Source organism: Anguilla rostrata, chromosome 6, assembly GCF_018555375.3.
Source record: "Anguilla rostrata isolate EN2019 chromosome 6, ASM1855537v3, whole genome shotgun sequence".
Taxonomy (NCBI): Eukaryota; Metazoa; Chordata; class Actinopteri; order Anguilliformes; family Anguillidae; genus Anguilla; species Anguilla rostrata.
This window is the reverse complement of record NC_057938.1, coordinates 19,758,022-19,776,341: the sequence shown is the minus strand read 5'-3', so window position 1 is coordinate 19,776,341 and position 18,320 is coordinate 19,758,022. Positions and strand designations below refer to the sequence as shown.

General features: G+C 41.9%; 1 protein-coding gene across 1 annotated transcript in view; it reads right to left on the bottom strand.

Annotated features, from left to right (window-relative positions):
- Positions 1–18,320, bottom strand: part of LOC135256778 (ras-related protein Rab-6B-like) — a 76,331-nt gene that overhangs the window by 21,953 nt on the left and 36,058 nt on the right. The window contains exons 2-5 of the mRNA XM_064338915.1: positions 14,833–14,891; positions 3,915–3,968; positions 2,874–2,979; positions 684–795 (exon numbers count right to left, since the gene is read on the bottom strand). Of these exons, the coding sequence (XP_064194985.1) occupies positions 684–795; positions 2,874–2,979; positions 3,915–3,968; positions 14,833–14,891 (331 nt within the window). The remainder of the gene's footprint in view (positions 1–683; positions 796–2,873; positions 2,980–3,914; positions 3,969–14,832; positions 14,892–18,320) is intronic.

The window sequence follows — 18,320 nt, the reverse complement described above, 5'->3', positions numbered from 1 at the left end:
GGAAAATGCCCCCCTGCCACCCGTCCACCCAATCACTTCTTCCAGGCAGGAAAAAAATGCTAATGCATTCAGCTCGAGATGGCCAAGGGCACGGGCTTCAAGGTACTGCTCCTGACAGATGCTCGCTCTTAAATAGCGAGCTTTAAGATGACAAAGTGGGGTGGGGGAGATCAAGCCTAGCAGCAGGCTGTTCTGTTCACCCACAACCCCACAACCCCCCAACCCCCACCCTCGGAAGAAGTACACAAGAATATTTCAGAGGAAACGTGCGGAACCACGGGGCTACGCACCACGGCGAGGTCATTAGGCGGCTGCCCCATACCCTTCCCCCAGCACTGGACGGAGCTTTGCCGAGCTTTCATCCGGAAATGTTTTGGTTGAGTGCCGCATCACTCCATCTGACAACTTCAAATTTATGACAAGGCACAGAGGCATGAAAAGACACCGGGGTACAAACTGTGGTGTGAGAGGTCGACATGGCTGACCCTATCAGAGTAGACTTTCCGAAATGTACGCACCACCAGATGTGACTACTCTACAATGGAATAAGAAGACTGAAGGTGGTACTGCTGCATACAGTAGAGGCTGAAACATTTTCAATCTCACAGTGAGTGGGGGGACTTCCCAAGACAATACAGATATTTTTCAAGTGCCCGCCACCACCAAAATGAAGCCGTACTCACCTCTTATCAGCCAGGTCTGTTTTGTTGCCCACTAACATGATGATGACATCACTTCCTCTTTCTGTTCTGACATCATCAATCCATTTGGAAGTCTGCTGGAAGGAATTAACGTCTGTGGAGAACAGGAGGCACAAGGCAGTGTCAAAGATGCATAGACACAATGAAATATGTCGGTTGTTGTTACAGTTAAGTACTGTCAAATGTAGCCCACACGAAACTGGGGTAGATTTTAAGGACATGGACTGTAACAATATCAGAGGTGTGTTGAAGAGTAAATGTATTTTCAGAAGGGATCTCATCCACCTGCCCTATTGTGGCCCCCTTGTGGCTGTAGCAAAACAACACAGTCTTAATTTATATGATTGTCGGGGTATGGAACAAGCATAAACAGCTTTAATGGGTCCTACTATCATATCAGAGATATGTTTCTGAATTATTTAGAGGCTACATTAGATTATCATCATTGGATAGCTGTAAAAACCATTATCATCATCATCATCAGCAACATCATCACCATCGTCATCATCATTATTATAATCATGTCTTTAACTGCAGGCACAGCTGATGTATCAGGTCACAGAATAAATTTTCATCTGACTTTATCAGTGCAGCAATTAGTCTTTGAATTGTTTCATTGTGGGAATGTTTGTGTAAAATGTATTGAGCAATATTTTGGTTGATAGAGCCAGATCTCTGGAAACAAAATACATTTCAGTTTCAGTACAGACACTTGCTTAAATTTAAAAGAGTAAAAACCTACTGTCAAAACTCTTATTTCATACATATGTTTATGCCAAGTCACCAGATGTGGCCAGTAGTACAGTCTCTTGGCAAGATGTGTCCAGTTAGGCTAAATTTACCACAATCCTGGATTGGAGCAGATTGTGCTAAACCTATCACATGTTTAAAGGTGAAAGTGCACGGCTGTCTTTACCTCAGTGGCGCTTTGCCTATAAAATTACACTTGCAATCCCATGTCCCCAGGGGCCCCCGATATTTAAGTGACCCCATTTCTCTCGCTTGCGAGCGTATTAAATCCCAGCCCCGATAGCTACGGTGGGATTTCGAGACAATAAACCTGTCTGTTTTCATTGTGGGGGAAAAAAAACAGACAGAACCCCCACAGAAACTGATTTATGGGGTCCCGATGTGCACGCTGGAACGAGAAGGACAACCGTGGAGAACCAGGGCCAAATCATTGGTTCCCCGCAAAGACCCATAACAATTCTGCAGAGAACTGTGAAATTTTTGGCATTGAACGTGATTACAAAAAACAATTGATCAATGTATCTTTCGCAAAGTCAATCATAAAGACTATTGTGCAGATTTAAACCGTAAAGGACTCAACAAATCCAGTGACATGGGATAGTTAAACAATTTCTGTCAACAATTTGTGAGGGATGTTTTCTCAAAAGAATTCCTGTTTAAATGAAACCATTCAGTTGTGTTGCTTGCAGCTCTCCTGAAGGACCAAGCAGGATTGTCAGCAGTGGTCAGAGCTGTGGTATTGTGATGGATGTTTTTCAGAACAGTAATAAATAAAGACCCAATTCAGGAAGGCAAAGGAAAGCATTGGTAGTCAGTGAATATATTTTAACCATAGACATGCCCATTGACTGACCATGTTCTCTGTCATACTACAATGAGTAATGCAGGCAGTTAGACACAGTAAGTTAGATAGCACAGGAAGTTCATATGCATGTGTGTGTTTGTGTGTGTATGTGTGTGTGCATGCATGTGTATGCACATATGTATGCATGTGAGTGTGGGTGTGTGTGTGTGCATGCATGTCCGTGCATGCATGCTCTGGGGGTATCTGAAATTGCTTTGTGCATATAAGAATGAAGGTTTATTACCAGGAGGTCAGTGGAAGTTGGAATGGCTATGGATGGTGGTTTCATGAGACTTCAAGTGTGCTGTTTTATAATAGGGCATGATAATGTTATACTGTACATTAAAGAGTCAGGAAGTAGATAGATTTATATTTATGGGAGGTAGGAAGGGCTATTTGTATATATATTTACACCCACGTCAAAGATCTGTCCTTGTTGCCTTTTACAATATACTGTTTTTGTTACATTAAATTGTATTGTCTCCTCTGTGAACAACATTGAGCTGCAAAAGAGCTATACAACTGAAACTCACCAATTGACACCTCTTTAGCACGGGGTGGGCATTGAGCGTACTCACTTGTAATGTCATACACCACCACGGCCACAGTGGAGTCACGGATGTAGCTGGGGATGAGGCTCCTGAACCGCTCCTGTCCCGCCGTGTCCCACAGCTGCAGCCTCACCTGGGGTTCAGAGGGCGGAGCAGGATGACATCACTCACTCACTCCACGCCTCAGGGAAAAGGGTCCCTCTCAAGGTATGGTAAGTGTATACACACAATTGGGTGCAGAATTGGCATCCATTTAAATTCTGTCAATTCTGGGACGAAATTCTATTCATTAAAAAAATTCCCTATATTCCTTCAATTGATTTCTTGACTTGGCTGAATTTAAACAAATTTGTTCCCAACCCAGCTACATTAACTGTAATACTTGCATTAAAAAGATCCACACTCAGTATATTTCAGTACAGAGACTAAACACCATTTCACCAATGAAGCCAGTATGCCAAAATGTTTGAGTATTAAACCTCATCTTTTAATTTAATCAAAAGCCTTAAACCTAACCAAAACTATGATCGCTTGAAAAAGGTTTTGTGCCTACCTAGGAAAAATAAACAAAACTGACTTTTCAATTCGTTATAAATCACCTCAATATATTTCAGACAAGATGCCTACAATCGATCAACCCTTTATTTTCAGCTACAAAAATGGGGCCTCAAAATATTTCAGTGTATGATGGGCCAAGATCACCAAAACGTTTGAATATTTAGCCTAATCTTTACTGCCACATACCTGCAATGCATTAACTACGTATCTATTTTTATTTAAAATTACTGTAATAACATTTTTCCACTTTTTCATTCAGACAAATGGTGTTCATTTAAAAAATGATACAAATAATGCCTTATTAATTATTTCACATGCTATAAAATGTAAAAAGCGATTATAAACACTGTATTATGATACTTAAGTGACAGTAGTATAGGATTCTGGGAAAGAATGATTAAAGATTTAATCATTAAAGACTAATTTAAAGGTTGATACATTTGAGGATATATCAATATTTTGATTATATTTGTACTACAAAGCAATTGATTTTAGATGAAAAGAACTCACCGTTCGGTCTTCTAAATACATTGTTTTTGATAAGAAGTCAATTCCAATCGTTGCCTGTGATGTACAAGAGAGAAATATTAAGTCAATATTTTTGTGTTCAAAATGATGTACATACACACACACACATACACACACAAACAGAGAAAGAGAGAGAGATTCACATAGCAAGACCAAAAGTTTTTAAATTATTTTAATGCTTCCATACCACCAAAAACCCAAACACACTGAAGGCAGAAGACAACAATAGGAAGACTAGTCTAAGGTATAGAAGCTTTTAATCTATCTTGCTAATAAGACCTGAACTTAATAAATAATAAGAAAACTATTTATTTTCAGGTTTTATTTTAAGCTAGCGAGCTAGCAACTGAAATAAGATTTAAAATCAATTTAGCCCACTAGCTGGTCCCTGCCAGCACACCATAAAAATACAGTATAAGCTACTGGTAAAAAAATTTTTAGTACCCACAATTTTTAAGCAATCAGACATAAAAAAGAAATAAACCTGTCGCCTTTTATTTAACAAAAAAATGATCTAAACCTTAGATTCATCAAAATGGCCACATTTTGCAGTAATAACTACTGAACATATTCATGACATTTTTTTCTACAAGGGCAGTCACACGGTTCTGAAAGTTAACACCAACACTGCTGTAAATGTTCCCACAGATATGCTGCACTTGCGGGTTGCTTCTCCTCAGCCTTTCTGCCCAATTCATCCAGAACAAGCCCAATTTTACTCCTCTTGTTAGAAAATGGATTGATTTTTACTTGTTTATTTTGCCAAATATTGCTTTTCAAAAATGCATGTCACTATCATATATAGTAACAGATTTGTTTTAACTTCGGTCTATTTACTTCTTACCAAGTTCCATTTGAGGTTGGAAACTGACACAAACCGCTTAAATTTCATAAAACGTGAGTACAAAAACATAAGTTAAGTGTACTAAAACCGGTAGTGTATGAATCTGTAATACAAATCAGTTAATTACTTCACTAAATTGAGACAAATGCTACAAATACATATTTTGTCAAATCTCTCCACTGACCTCTCAGTACCACAACAGTGCAGGCACAGGCTAAGGATCATGAGTTTAGTATCTTTACAGTCTGCTCTCTTAGCTAACAACTAACGATGTGGTCAATTACAGTAAAATGGTGGACAGGATCATTAGGTTTGTAGTCACAATGTATTTGACAACCTATTATAAGAGTTTATAATCCATAAGTGAATGGCTACTTTTTTTAACAAAGAAGGGCATTTCATGTTCATACCTGCACTAAATGTAACTATGCTCTGCCTGTATTTTAAGCATGTGCACCATGCTCAATTACCCCTCTTCCAACAAGGTCAACAAGGAAATGGCTCACCTTTTGGAAGAGCCTCTTACAGTGACAGCAAGATCCTCATTAAACGCATAATAGGGTATTCAACCAAGGCCCAAGCTGTCATGCACCTGGCTAATGAACAGCATTGACACTATGGCTGTGCCATTACCCTCATGCCGTCACGCTAGCATCCAATGTCAAAAGACCAGCAACGCGTGTCTAATCACTCCTGATTGACATTTGTGTCCCGCAGCAAACCTCTGCGCGTAATGACAACCTTGCATTGTTGAATGAGCCCCAGAACATGGCCAACATCAGCAGGTACCGCCGAAGACCAGCTGAGGAAAGGGGAAAAAGTTCTTGCAGGATTTTTACGGCTTTGTTGCTACAGACTCTAAATAGAAGCAGGTGGGGAAAAATAGATGCTCCTGAAATTTAATGCGGCAATTACCTCTTGCCAGCCTCTCAGCTGTATTAAAAGTTTAAGACAAAGCTGAACTCAATCAAAAGTTACAAATGTCATATAAATCATTAGAGACTTTTCAAACTTCCCGACAATTTCGCAATGCATAAATCCCGCAGGGCTTTGAGAGTGCTTAAAGCTTCCTCTTCAGAGCATGTAGAGAGGAACAGAGGTGCCCGGAGCGGTACGCTCCTTGCTCTCACTCCATCTAAGAGCACCGGCTTTACAGCTAAAAAGGTGGAGGGGTCGAAGCTGAAGGGTTATTGATTGAGGCCCCAGTCTCAGACGCAGTCATGTCAGTGAAATCCCAGCAGCCGAAGAGCGCATCCAGCAGTCCGCGTCTGCTTCAGAGGAAAGCGGCCTCTTGTCAGCCGTGATAAGGCCCCCATCTGACAAACAGAATTACTGATAACAACAACGCGGAGGGGAATTCAGCTGGGTCCCGACACGGCGGTTCGCCGGCTGGCGCGCTCTGGATCTTGGCGGCGAAGGAATGGAGCAGGCTCCGCCCCCTCAAGCCGCCAGAAGCTGCCAGAAACATTTATGGGGATACCAACAAATGTCTTTTTTTTTGCACCTGCTCCCATGTTATGATAACAGGTGGAAATTGTGGGCACTTTGTTGTCTTTTGTTGAAGCACCAAATTCATAATGCCGTGCCCATGTTCCATACATGTCAAGAGAATACCGCGACAGATGAAATGAAATCCATCATTGAAAAAAATCATTTTGTCAGACACTCTAGTGATTGTGCTTCTATGAAGACAATGGCATAGAGTCAACATTTGCCATCACTTAGAAATAAATTCAAGTTTTAGCTTTTTACTACACAACCACGTTAGTGTAATCTTTTGAGATACTGCTGAACTCACTAAACTACATATGAAAAAAACCTTTTCAAATCATTTTCATTTAGGTTTTTATCATCTATAGTTATATAAGTCAAATTTAAAGACAAATGTTAACAGAATCCAAATCACTGTATGTTTACGTATTTAGTCAGTCTTGATCAACAGACAACATGCTCCATCACCATGGTATGTATATTAAGGTTTAGGGTTTCGTATTATAGTTATATATTCCTGCTGTGTTAATATACAATACTGAACAATACATGACTGTTCAGTGTAATGGGCCTAATGTGAGTGCCTCTGATGCTGCTCTCAATACACCCTCAACTACACCCTTATAACCGAACTCTCCTCCCTTTGGAATATGCCACCCACCATGTTGAGTCTGTCCCAATATTGTAGGAGCAAAATCTGAGCAAGGCGAGTTGGATTGAGGCCTCCTAAACTCCTACAGGCAACTGTAGCCTTCACAGCTAGAGAGTTAATGCATTAGCTTCAACTATGTGTACAATAGGCTGTGACAGCAAAAACAACTAGTGAAATTGGATATTTGCAGTAACCCTGTATATCCTAAGCCAAAACATGGTGGATCCTTGATCACATAAATGTAAATACTAATTAGATAGACTTCTATATTTCTGCCACTGTTATTACTGTATGTATTACAGTAAATGTATAATGAACAATATTAATTCTCACATTTTATATTTATACAGGGACGTGTGGTCTCTCTCTCTCTCTCTCTCTCTCTCTCTCTCATCAGTCCATCTGCCAGCCCCACACACAGTATGGAATCGACATCTCAATAATAAGCCTGCACCCGTGGCGATGCTGCCTGCTGCACAGCATGCACCATAGGCCTCTGGCACAGAGAGGTACGGCTTCTACCCCTAAACCACGCCTCGCTGCACCCTGCAGGTCCCCAGATTTAGGCACATGTAAAGCTCCAGCCCCTCCAACCCGTTTAAAGGCTTTGAACTATATCTATATATTTAGTGACAGAAACACAACTAACGGATAAGGCTCCTATAATATTGATGCAGTGTTATGCCATCCAACCTTAGAGCAATGCTGTGATAACATTAACGAACTGTTTCTAATATGAAAAGCATGATAAGCATGCATTCTTCTCAGAGGAAAAAAATCATACCACGGCATAAAAGGAGGCTTCTGTTCTCATCATTTCTACATACCGTCTTGTCAAAGGTGCACAAAAGAGCGAAGATTTTCCTGACGAATGGTGGAATTAGACTTCCTGTGAGTTCAGTGTTAAATATAGAATCCCATACAGAGAACATCTCGCACGCATATGAAACCCATGCAAATTATTCATGACCTTTTCAATTTTTAATGACCGCACTTCCACATTAACACACTGACTGCTGCTGCCTAGCCAGCTCTCCCATGATTCCCTGTGCCTGTGTCTTGTAATGATCATGGCATACGTGCACAGGGGTACAATGATTAATCAGGTAATGGGCAATAAGGAGGAAGAGGATGGTGAATGATAGTGGCAACCGAAAGCAGGCTTTGAGTAATGAGAATGCAGCAGCAATGCAGTAGAATCAATTTATGCCCATCAGAAAATACTGCATTATAGGAACGGAATTTCACAAGCACAGGAAATCTAAACGCACCCAATATTCAAGCTAGCATTAGCCTTGGGCTAAACCCAGAGCAGCCTGCAATCAAGGCATAACGAAGCAATTTACCTTTTAATTTTTTTGTTCTGGGAAAAACAATTGGCTACTGACAAACAGTATAATTTGGGTGCGTGTGGTTCTCACTGAATCCCAAAGGAAGGAGAGCAGAACGCCTCTGAAAAATACCTTTGGAATAATCAACTGCTCATCTTTCAAAGGAAACTGATTCATCTCTCTCGAAATCACACGCAATGCTGAGCTGCACATCTTTTGGGCTGTCCAGTGATCCTGCTGCTTTGATCGCTCCACATTATTTCTTAGCCTCAGGATATAAAGTGTGTGATTCTATAATCATCATGCCAATCAGAATTCAGTGATTTTTGTCATGGGCCAATCAGTGCTCCACTGCAAACTCTGTACTGCACTGCTCTGTATTTAGCCTGGTAGACTCATGTTAACCACCCACTGACAGTCAGGGTAACTTGCTGGCAGCAGCCATACCACACTGAGACTCCAGCCTGACAACTGCAGCTCACTAAGGCTGAGCTTGTTTAGTACTTCTTGGAAAAACTACATTGTTACTGGAAGTGAGGTTTTTGGGACAGCAGGAGGCTGTCTTCCCCTGACCAAACAGAAAAATCTATGCCCCAGTACAGCAATGAGGACACTGCAGTCTCAAATGGCCAGTCTTAAATGGGCATTAAATAACAGAAAAATCCTAGGTGTTCTAGCTGTATTTCCAATCTGGGCTTCTAATCATCCCACAGTAAACTTGGCTAAACTACAGTAATTAGTGTTGTTCCTTGGCTGACGTTCGGAGAGCATTCTGTTACAAAATGGCTGCCATGAATCAGCCAGATGCTGTTCTACATTGGTGGTCCCCTCTACACTATAAATACATTCCCCTCCCATACTATAAAGTACACTGAGATAACGAGATGAAAGACAATGTCTAAATCAAATTGATTATTCTTATTATTACTCTCTGCCACATGCTAACTGTCCCCAGTCCGCACCAGCCTTTAGGCGCAGGCAGATTTTGGGCACCCGCCAGCATCATCTGTCACTGTCTAGTTCTGGAAACGCGGTGAGTAATTTGTCGTCTGGCCCAAACCAGCTAGGAGAGGTCCACGGAGCACCAGCCCCATCCGGCTTTTTTAACTACCCTCATCGGGTGCAGCCGAACCCCGCCTTCTTCCACCAGCTCCTGTCAGAGAATGAGGGAGCACCCTTAAATGGAAATTATGTTCTCCCCGGAAAAAATGTTAAATGTCCTACTCAACCCGTTAATACTGAGTCAATGTTTTAGCGCAATGATATAGTACAACAAGCGTGAACACGCATACATACGTGTGTAAACGTGTGAGCATGAATGCATATTCGTATATACCGGATGCTATGCTACAGGTTTTGGCTCCAATTAACACTTCATGTGTGCATCTTTAAATCTTTAACACATACCCTTGAATGAAAGTATAAAGGAGGTTTTTTTTTCTTAATAATGAAACAATGAAATAAAATATGAAAAAAAGAAAAAAAAATGATCTGTGATCTATTAAATGTAAAAAGCTATGGAAGTGCATGTGAATGTGAATATGTTCAGCTAGAAAATATCTGATTGTCTTTGAGCACGGCTGTTGAAGGAAAAGCCTGCAGACAACCTGTAAGCTGGGATTTTGCTGCAGGACACATTCAGCACTATATCCATAGGCGCCTGAAAGTTGCGGCTGGCAAGTTGCCAATTAGGTATCAATAGGCCCATTTCTCCAAAGACAAATAAGGGCGCAACACCCGCAGCGTTTAATTAAGCCTCATTGATTAGATCACAACAGCTCGCAGTGGCCTTACAGAGCACTTAGAAGGCATGACGTCATGCGATGCAGGGGGCATAAATTTGAAAGTGCGATTTTCAGCCCTGTGGCTGAGAGCAGAGTGAACACTGCAGGGTCTCTGACAAACCAGGGCCAAAGGGATCAGCCCTCCAGCACGGCTTTGCCAGAGAAAGACAATGTGCTAGTTGATTCATATTATTGCGTGGTGTGATTGCTACGTCCATGTTATTGCTCATTCTTTGCTATTGTGTGATTGTTTTTTAACCTTGCTATTCTAGCAAATGCCTGGCTTTGGTAATACTACTCTCAAAAAGAAAGCCAGAGAAAAATGTAATTTAAAATAGGATTCAGACAGGCTGTAATGTGTCTACTTATTGGTATGAACCAGAAGTCAACTATCCATAAAATAAATGAAACTTCTTCGTTTTGATTTGGCATGGTTATAATGCACATGTACCTCACAGTTTGTCTTAATTCTGTTTTTAACAGAATTAACCCTGAAAGAACAGGATGCTTGCTATTGAAAACATGTTCATTTTAATTTTGCTATAACACTACTAAAGTGTAATTCTGAAACTAAAACAAATTTCTAATCCCAAAAAATAAATGCACCGTTACATGATAAAACAGGAGGGAGCGATGCGAGATCAGAAGCATGACGGAGTGCCTTGCGTTGTTAACGCAATCAGCCAGAAATATGCAAATGAATTTCCTTTCAATGGTTGACAGTAATCGTCTAGCGCTAACCGTACTCCCTTTAGTCAGGAGGAGAGAGGGGAGCGCAGTCACGCCTGGATACCAGCGCTGACTGACAGCTCAGATAGCGCTTAGAGAGCGGCTCTGCTCCTCCGGGATCTCGCCCGAGAGAGGGGATTCCGTGATGTCGTTCAGCCGCAGTTCCCCGGCAGCCGCGGCTGACGTCTGTCCTCCCGCCCGGCGGTCTGTCCGTCCGTCCTCTTTCCCTCCTCCCTATACGCCACACCCACCCCCTGCCCCTCTGTCCCCTTCTCCCTTCAACCAGTGTCTCTCAGCAGAGGCCCTAGCAACATAACTGCTCCTCACAACACTGGCCCCACCAGAGGACACACTAGTGCCACACACACGCACCCATGTGCACACACACACACCAATCCTCTGTGCAGTGTGGAGTGATGCTGCAATGGATGCGATGAGGAGGTACTGAGTATAGGCTACCACATGCTCCCACACAACATTGTCAAGTCAATAACTCCCATAATCAGCTGTACAGTTACCCAGACAATCATTGTACACAAAGATAACAGGGATAATTCCACCCAGGGACTATTTTCACCCGCAAATGTGCTTCCATGTACTTTTTTAAACACCAAGTAGGAATCTGAAACAAGTTTTTGAAACACGTGGAACAATATCATGTAGAAACACAAAAAATGACAAGAACTTAAGAAACCTGATAAGACAGAACACATAAGCCAGTGGATACCAACACTGTTTCTGCAGCCCTCACTATACTTTAAATGTTAATTATATAATTGCTGTGATAATTAGGCGCAATTAGTTCAAATTAACAGGTCCACCAAGCTGTTTGATACCAGATAATTCAGAGAGACCAAACAGGGTGAGTGCCAAGCCCTGGTAAAGCTCGCATCACCATGCCAAGCTCCGTGTGATTGTGTTTAAGACACAATTCGCGGGAAGTGAACATTTCAGAAAAACTGCGATGCAGCATATGGTTTTGTACAGCGGGAGGTATGGCGGAACAGATTAAACCGATCTGGTAAAGCAGGCTCCCAGCCCCACCCCGAGCCTGCTTCTACCCAGCTACAGGCCCCCTGCAGTAGGCAGGACACGCTCGTCGCTGTTCAGTCCGGCCAGTGGCCTCGGCTGCTCCCGGTATGTCTGCCCGGGCTCAGCAGCAGGACTGCAGTGGGCGGGGCTTAAGGCCAGGAGGTCCTGGGAGCCTTTCTGCAAAAAGGTCCAGCTCCACTGCTACCTGTCACCGTGCCAACTGCCTGGGAGGTGACATTCAGCAAGCTCACACTCTTTAGGGAAGAGCTAACCCCGATTACATACGCGTGCACAAACACATCCCATACACACACACACACACACACACACACACACACACACACAATGCCTCAAGCTCAACCTTTCCTGCCAATACAAAGTATAGCCCCTTCATACAAAATTAAATCAGTGCTTTGTCTTAAAAAAAGGTCTACCACAGACAAGGGCTGCTACCATGCCTTAGCCTTCAACCTCAAGATGAAAAAAAAGAATCCTTACATTTCAAATCACTGCTCTGCTTTCATGCTGCTCGGTGCACTTATTAAATAGAGCCCGCTGCAGCGACTTGCAGAATGATTTATGAATATGTAAATTCCTTTTGTCTGGAGCCAAATGTATGAAGTTGAGCTGATGGAGACAGGGGTTAAGAGTGCTTCTGGCAGTTCCACACCTCTAGACCTGGCTGTCAGACAGCCGGTGAAGTGCACTTGCCTGAAAGCATGCGCTTCCTCCCTGCACTTCTGAAATGACCTGGCCTCCTTAGAAGGGCTAAGGAGGAAGGAGCCACAATCTTTCCAATGAGATAAATTGAAAAACAGCTGTGATGTTCTATTACAGGGCTTTTAAATGAATTACATTTCAAATAATTAACCAAATTTGCATGGACTTGTGTTTCTACTAATTTGGTTTTGTTTTGAGCAAAATTAATTAGTCATGTTATGCCAACAAAATATATGATATTGTGTTCTTGGACATGTTAGCGGTAGCACCCTTGCTTTGGTGAGTGCTTCTGTTTCTTTGGGTGGGTTTGAAGTTGGACGAGTCCTTAAGGAAAGGGGAATCCAGAGAAATAAAGGAAAACCATGATCTAGATGAACTGTCACAGAGACGAACACACACACACATAGGAATGTGCATCCTCTGCGTCACTACGGAGACCTGCTTTGGCAGAGTGGGGTTACCTGTCTGCCTAATTCACTCCCGGTCATGTTTCCCCACCAGAATAAGTGCCCTGCTGCTCTGGCAGAGACTACTAGTTGCTGTGGGGATTTCAAAATGGCTGCTAAGATAATAACGTTCTCACAACACACTGAGGTGAAAGATCTGAACACTTTCAGAGGCATGGAATAGCCCTGGTTATGCCTCGTGCTCTGAAATGGTGTTAGGCCTAACCCCTTCAGGGAAAAAGGAAAGTGGAGAATCAACAAAGCTGAGCATTTCTTCTGAAATGAAAAATATGCCTCTGGTTAGACAGTTCTAGAGCATTTCTGTTTTTTTGATAGGCTCTCAGTCCTTTCTTCTCTGCAACTCATTGTGAAAAATGCTTTTCCAAATCCAAAATTACTCACTTCATGCCAGTTCCCATAAAGTTAGATTGCTGTTTTGTAGACCTTCTATAATCTACAGACTGCAAATGAAGGACAGAGGTTTGAAGAATTTGAAGGAGAAATGACCAGAATACAAACTACAGACTAGAATACGAAAATATAAAAGTTGAAGCAAAAGTGAACCTCCTATCAATGGTAAGCTACGACACATTATTTACCTTTAAGTTGCTTTACGTATGTCTGAATTTGAGGGAGAAAAGTATACTTAAAAACACTTTTTTATAAAATATGAAAGAGAAAATATTGTAGTAATCTATACTCCTTTTTTCTCTTTCTGTCATCCATCTCTCCTCAATGCTCCACTCCATACTAAAACTTTGATGGATTTTTGTATTTCGGTTGTTTGAGGATACTAGTCAAATTGTAATGACATGCACTGGGAAAGGGTGTGAGAAAATATTAGAGAATGAAAGCTAGGTAGGGAAGAGCAGAAACACTCATCATCATGTTTCAACAAATTAAAAGCTGGGAAATACTTAAGAACACCTGTGAGCCATGAGCAAGATTACTGGAAGACACACCTCACCAAAACAGGCAGTGAATCAACAAGTGCAGAGCAAACCCCCAAATACTCCCTGATGATCTTAAAATGTTGAGAAACCATCTCTGTGCTCCTCTTTTTTCTGGGACATTCACTTTTAGCAGACCCATCCTCACCAAGAGCCTTCTAATGACCTTGGATGTGTCTAGACTCCAGTGTGAGGAGATGTGAACTCTCTAATGACCTTGGATGCATCTAGACTCCAGGGTGAGATGTGAGCTCTCTAATGGCCTTGGATGTATCTAGACTCCAGTGTGAGGAGATGTGAGCTCCCTAATGGCCTTGGATGTGTCTAGACTTCAGTGTGAGGAGATGTGAGTTCTCTAATGACATTGGATGTGTATAGACACCAGTGTGAGGAGATCTGAGTTCTCTCAGGTTTTCCTGGTGCCACCAGACTTTAATTAATGTCAAGAGGAAGGAATAGCAGATACATGCTCTGACAGACAGTCACAGGATGTTGCATGTCCTTTGCCTTCTGCCTATGAAAATCACTCATAACAGAAACAATTCCTCCGGGTCAAACCAGCACAAACCTCCCCTGGCTGCTTTCCTAAATTTTAGCAGACAGTGATATATGGAGGATAGAAAGACACACTGAGACCGTTTTTCAGTGTAAAATAAATTAGTCAGTTCAAGTCATTAGACTGGACTAATAAATCAGCTCTGTACCGTCCACGTCCGTGCACACAAGCAGTTTTTGTAACATTTTTGCCCTTTGAGTGACTGTGTAAACAATTATGTCAATATTACACGGTTCGTGATAAAGTAATTATCAGCAGCACTTCATCACCAAGTCGTTAAGTCCAAAATTGGATTTTCAAACATTGTGGATGAAGCAGAGTTATAAATACTGCATATATGGTCATTTACATAGGTGAGGACATACCTGGTACGTGTTGTCGAAGCTGTCATACATGAACCTCGTGATCAGGGATGTTTTCCCAACTGTAAAGACACAGATAAGGTTAAAATCACTACAGGACAGTCTATTAGTACAGGATTGATATTCATTCCTTTTTTCATTTTAATGCAGCATTATACATTTGAAATCAATATGCGGAGAGTTTATGGAACAAACTTTGGCAGGAGAGAAGAATTATGCAGCTTTCTATATAGCAAGTTAAAGTACTGGGCCTGGAGTCTGCCAATTTTTGTTTTCTTCTGAAATTCAGCAACAGATTTAGTCCCAGGTAAGGTAAATTTATGATGTTTTTGCATTCAACTTTATTAATTTATCATTTTATTGTGAGTAACAACAAAAACCAGCAAACCCTGTGACTCTCCAGGACTGGACCAAACTTGGTGGGCCCTGGACTATAGCTATACCCTTGCTATTGGTGCAACATATATGTAAAAGTGCCACTCTATTTGGTATAAAAATATATACGCTGCAAGATAACTATAAAAAGCGGTTAACAGCTGATGCACAGACATGTTGGTGCAACATATATGTAAAAGTCATTTCGCACAAGCACACATTATGGCATCATATTTCATTTGAGACTCATGTCTGACGTCAGCAAAAGGCTTGCTGCAGTTAATTCGCTCAATAAAATACCTAAGCAAAAAAAAAAAAAAAAGCCATTGATAATTTGCATTTTCCGTATTTAGTCTGTTTATTCTGGTCCATTAAACCTATAAAGTAGCAACTTAAGGCTCCAGCACAGCTGGAAAACACGTTCTCCTCCCTGTAATGTAGAAATAAAGTGGTGGACTACAAGGCCCCGATAAACACCGCTCAGCCGATGTCACCCAGATTACAATCCAGCACTCGGAATTATGTGTTAATCACAGACCCTCGACGGCACGGTAAAGGAAATGACACCCACTGTGGGCGGGGCTTCAGGACAAGAGGATTAGACGGGGATGAAAGGGGGCGGGCGGGTCCGTCTCCCCCCGGGCAGGTTCGAGTGGACTGCCGTGACTGTGCAGAAGCAGTCGCGTCCAGGAGCAGGCCGTCGTGAGTCATTTAAATGCAAATTCCCCCCGAAGACAAGGGTCTGTTGGATTTTTTACAGCGGAAAAATGTAAATTAATAAGGCTCGCGAGGCCTTATTAAAGCCGGCGAATAAATACAGGCTTATCATTTTAGCGTTCGGTCCCCCTGCCTCAGGATATTGATCCTGCGCGCGCCGCAGCTCCCTTGGAAACAGCTGATCTGTTTGGAGATGGCGTTTTAATGCGATGGACGGGCGAGTTTTGTGCTGAGTGCGCTGGAGAGGAGTGAGGGGCGTACAACTTCTGCCCTTAATGCTCTCCGATTGCTTTTCCGAGGTAACGTTTTGGCTGGCCGAACATCTGTCAATGTGTTTAACATCCCTGCCAAGACCCTTTAATCTGGTCCCTCGTGGAAAATCCAAAAAAACTATTTCTGTTAGTTTAAAATCTAGATACAAATCTTCTACTGCCAATTCCACCACTGTAGGGTCAATTTTATTTGAAAGAAGAATGATACTGCAATTGTTAAAGTACCGTGGTGTGTTACAGGGTACAACTCTACGTGCTAGTGTATTTAAAACACTGACACCCAAAATTTGCCTAAAATTTTTTATACAGACCATAATTCACACAGTGGCAGTGGACCAGAAGAGATCAACTTGGCTGACTTCCACATGGCCCGTCTATGTGATGGCTGTCCAATTTTACACCTCCTAAATGTTTAATGTCCCATCTCTGGCACCAGGGGCACACATCATTTTTCTGGTAATTACATATACATGAGGAGAGATGCTGTGTGCCAAGCGTTTCGGTGATGGACGGCATATGTTCGGGCCTGGGTATCTAACCTCCAACCAGCTGCCTCATATATGCATTCGCACATGCAGTCGGGGAACGAACCTACATGGTGAATTCACAGCCGTGTTAGATTAAATGACCTCCTTGGACTTCCACTCAATAAAGGTTTAGCTGCATTGTCATCTCTCTGCCAGGGAAAAAAAATCCAATATCCAGTGTACTTGTTTCAGGCACTTTATAAGTCTCTCTAGAAAATGCAAAAATGGCAGGTGGAATTAATTTCCATACTTTGACACATCAATATTAAATATAAATATGATGCCCTTGAGCATGTTCACCAGAGACTGAATTAGCTGGCCAAATTTTGTTGCAAAGCATATTTTCAAGAATGTAGCTTATTACCATGCCAGTGTACTAAGAGCAAGTTGCTGTGGAAACTGAATGAAACTAAAAAACGTATTATTATATATTATAAATACTGTGCGCCATACTCTCAATAAAATATACATTTGAGCTGTTATGATTCAGACCTGCAAATCCTGAGGTCAAGAGCAAATCCAGCAGCAGCCCAGCAACAACTCATGCCTTTTCTAAATGTGAAATGAAACAATGAAACTTTTCACACAATTACAGCAATAAAAGATTCCATAAATTCTTCTGCTCTATATTCTGTTTTTTGCTAATTGGGGTTCTGTGGTTGGACCCCTCAATTCCTGCTTGCGGCTACCTTACTGTTTGCCCTAAAAACATCAAGGCCCAGGGGCTCAGAGAGGCCCTTTGTGTTGCCGGTTGAAAAAAAGAGCCGACGATTAATTAGCCAGCACCTCTGCCAGCAGCGTACAGCCTCGCCATGGGACGCCAAACTTTGGCGGCTTTTTGATATACATTTAAATCCTCTCGGTTGAAATCCATGGACCCGGCTCCTGGGAGACTGACATTTAACTGGGAACAAAGTCAAAGAAACCAATGGTCCCTGGCCATATCCCCTTCTTTCATCAGTGCCAATGCACGGCCGAGTCCTTGAAAGGCTTCTCCTGGCCAGGGTGTGAAATACCAGAGGAATCCAACAAAGCCAAAATGTTCAAGACTATATTGCATCTACTTAAGGAATGGTCAGATCTCTGTAACGATGGAGTAACCCCTTCAAAACAGTAGTGATAATTGGATATGTATTTAATGAATATGCATTCTTTCTCTCTGATCTATGTCGGTTGAAGGCCAGCACAGGGGAAGTACAATTTCTGAGGAACGATGACACAGTGTAAATATTGTTTGATCAAATGTAAAATGTGTTGCCACTACGGAAGAAAGCATACTCATACACATGCACATGTAATGTAATATTTCAGCATACATGACTAATGCACACACACACACACAGGCATGCCTCCAATTCCACAAGCAGACTGCTTCTAAAGCAGAAAGCCTCTCCCCAGACCCTGTTTATTAAAACAGAATAAATTAAATAAACTAGTAATTACCCGAGATGTGTTTCCATGATAACAAAACCTCCTGTTGTGCTTGCAGATGTCAGTGTGGCACCAGCCCTGCCTTTGTGATAAAAAAATTATAATCCTGTTTCAATCTGACCTACTTTCCAAGCTTTACATTTGTAAACATTTTAGAATTCTAGTTTGG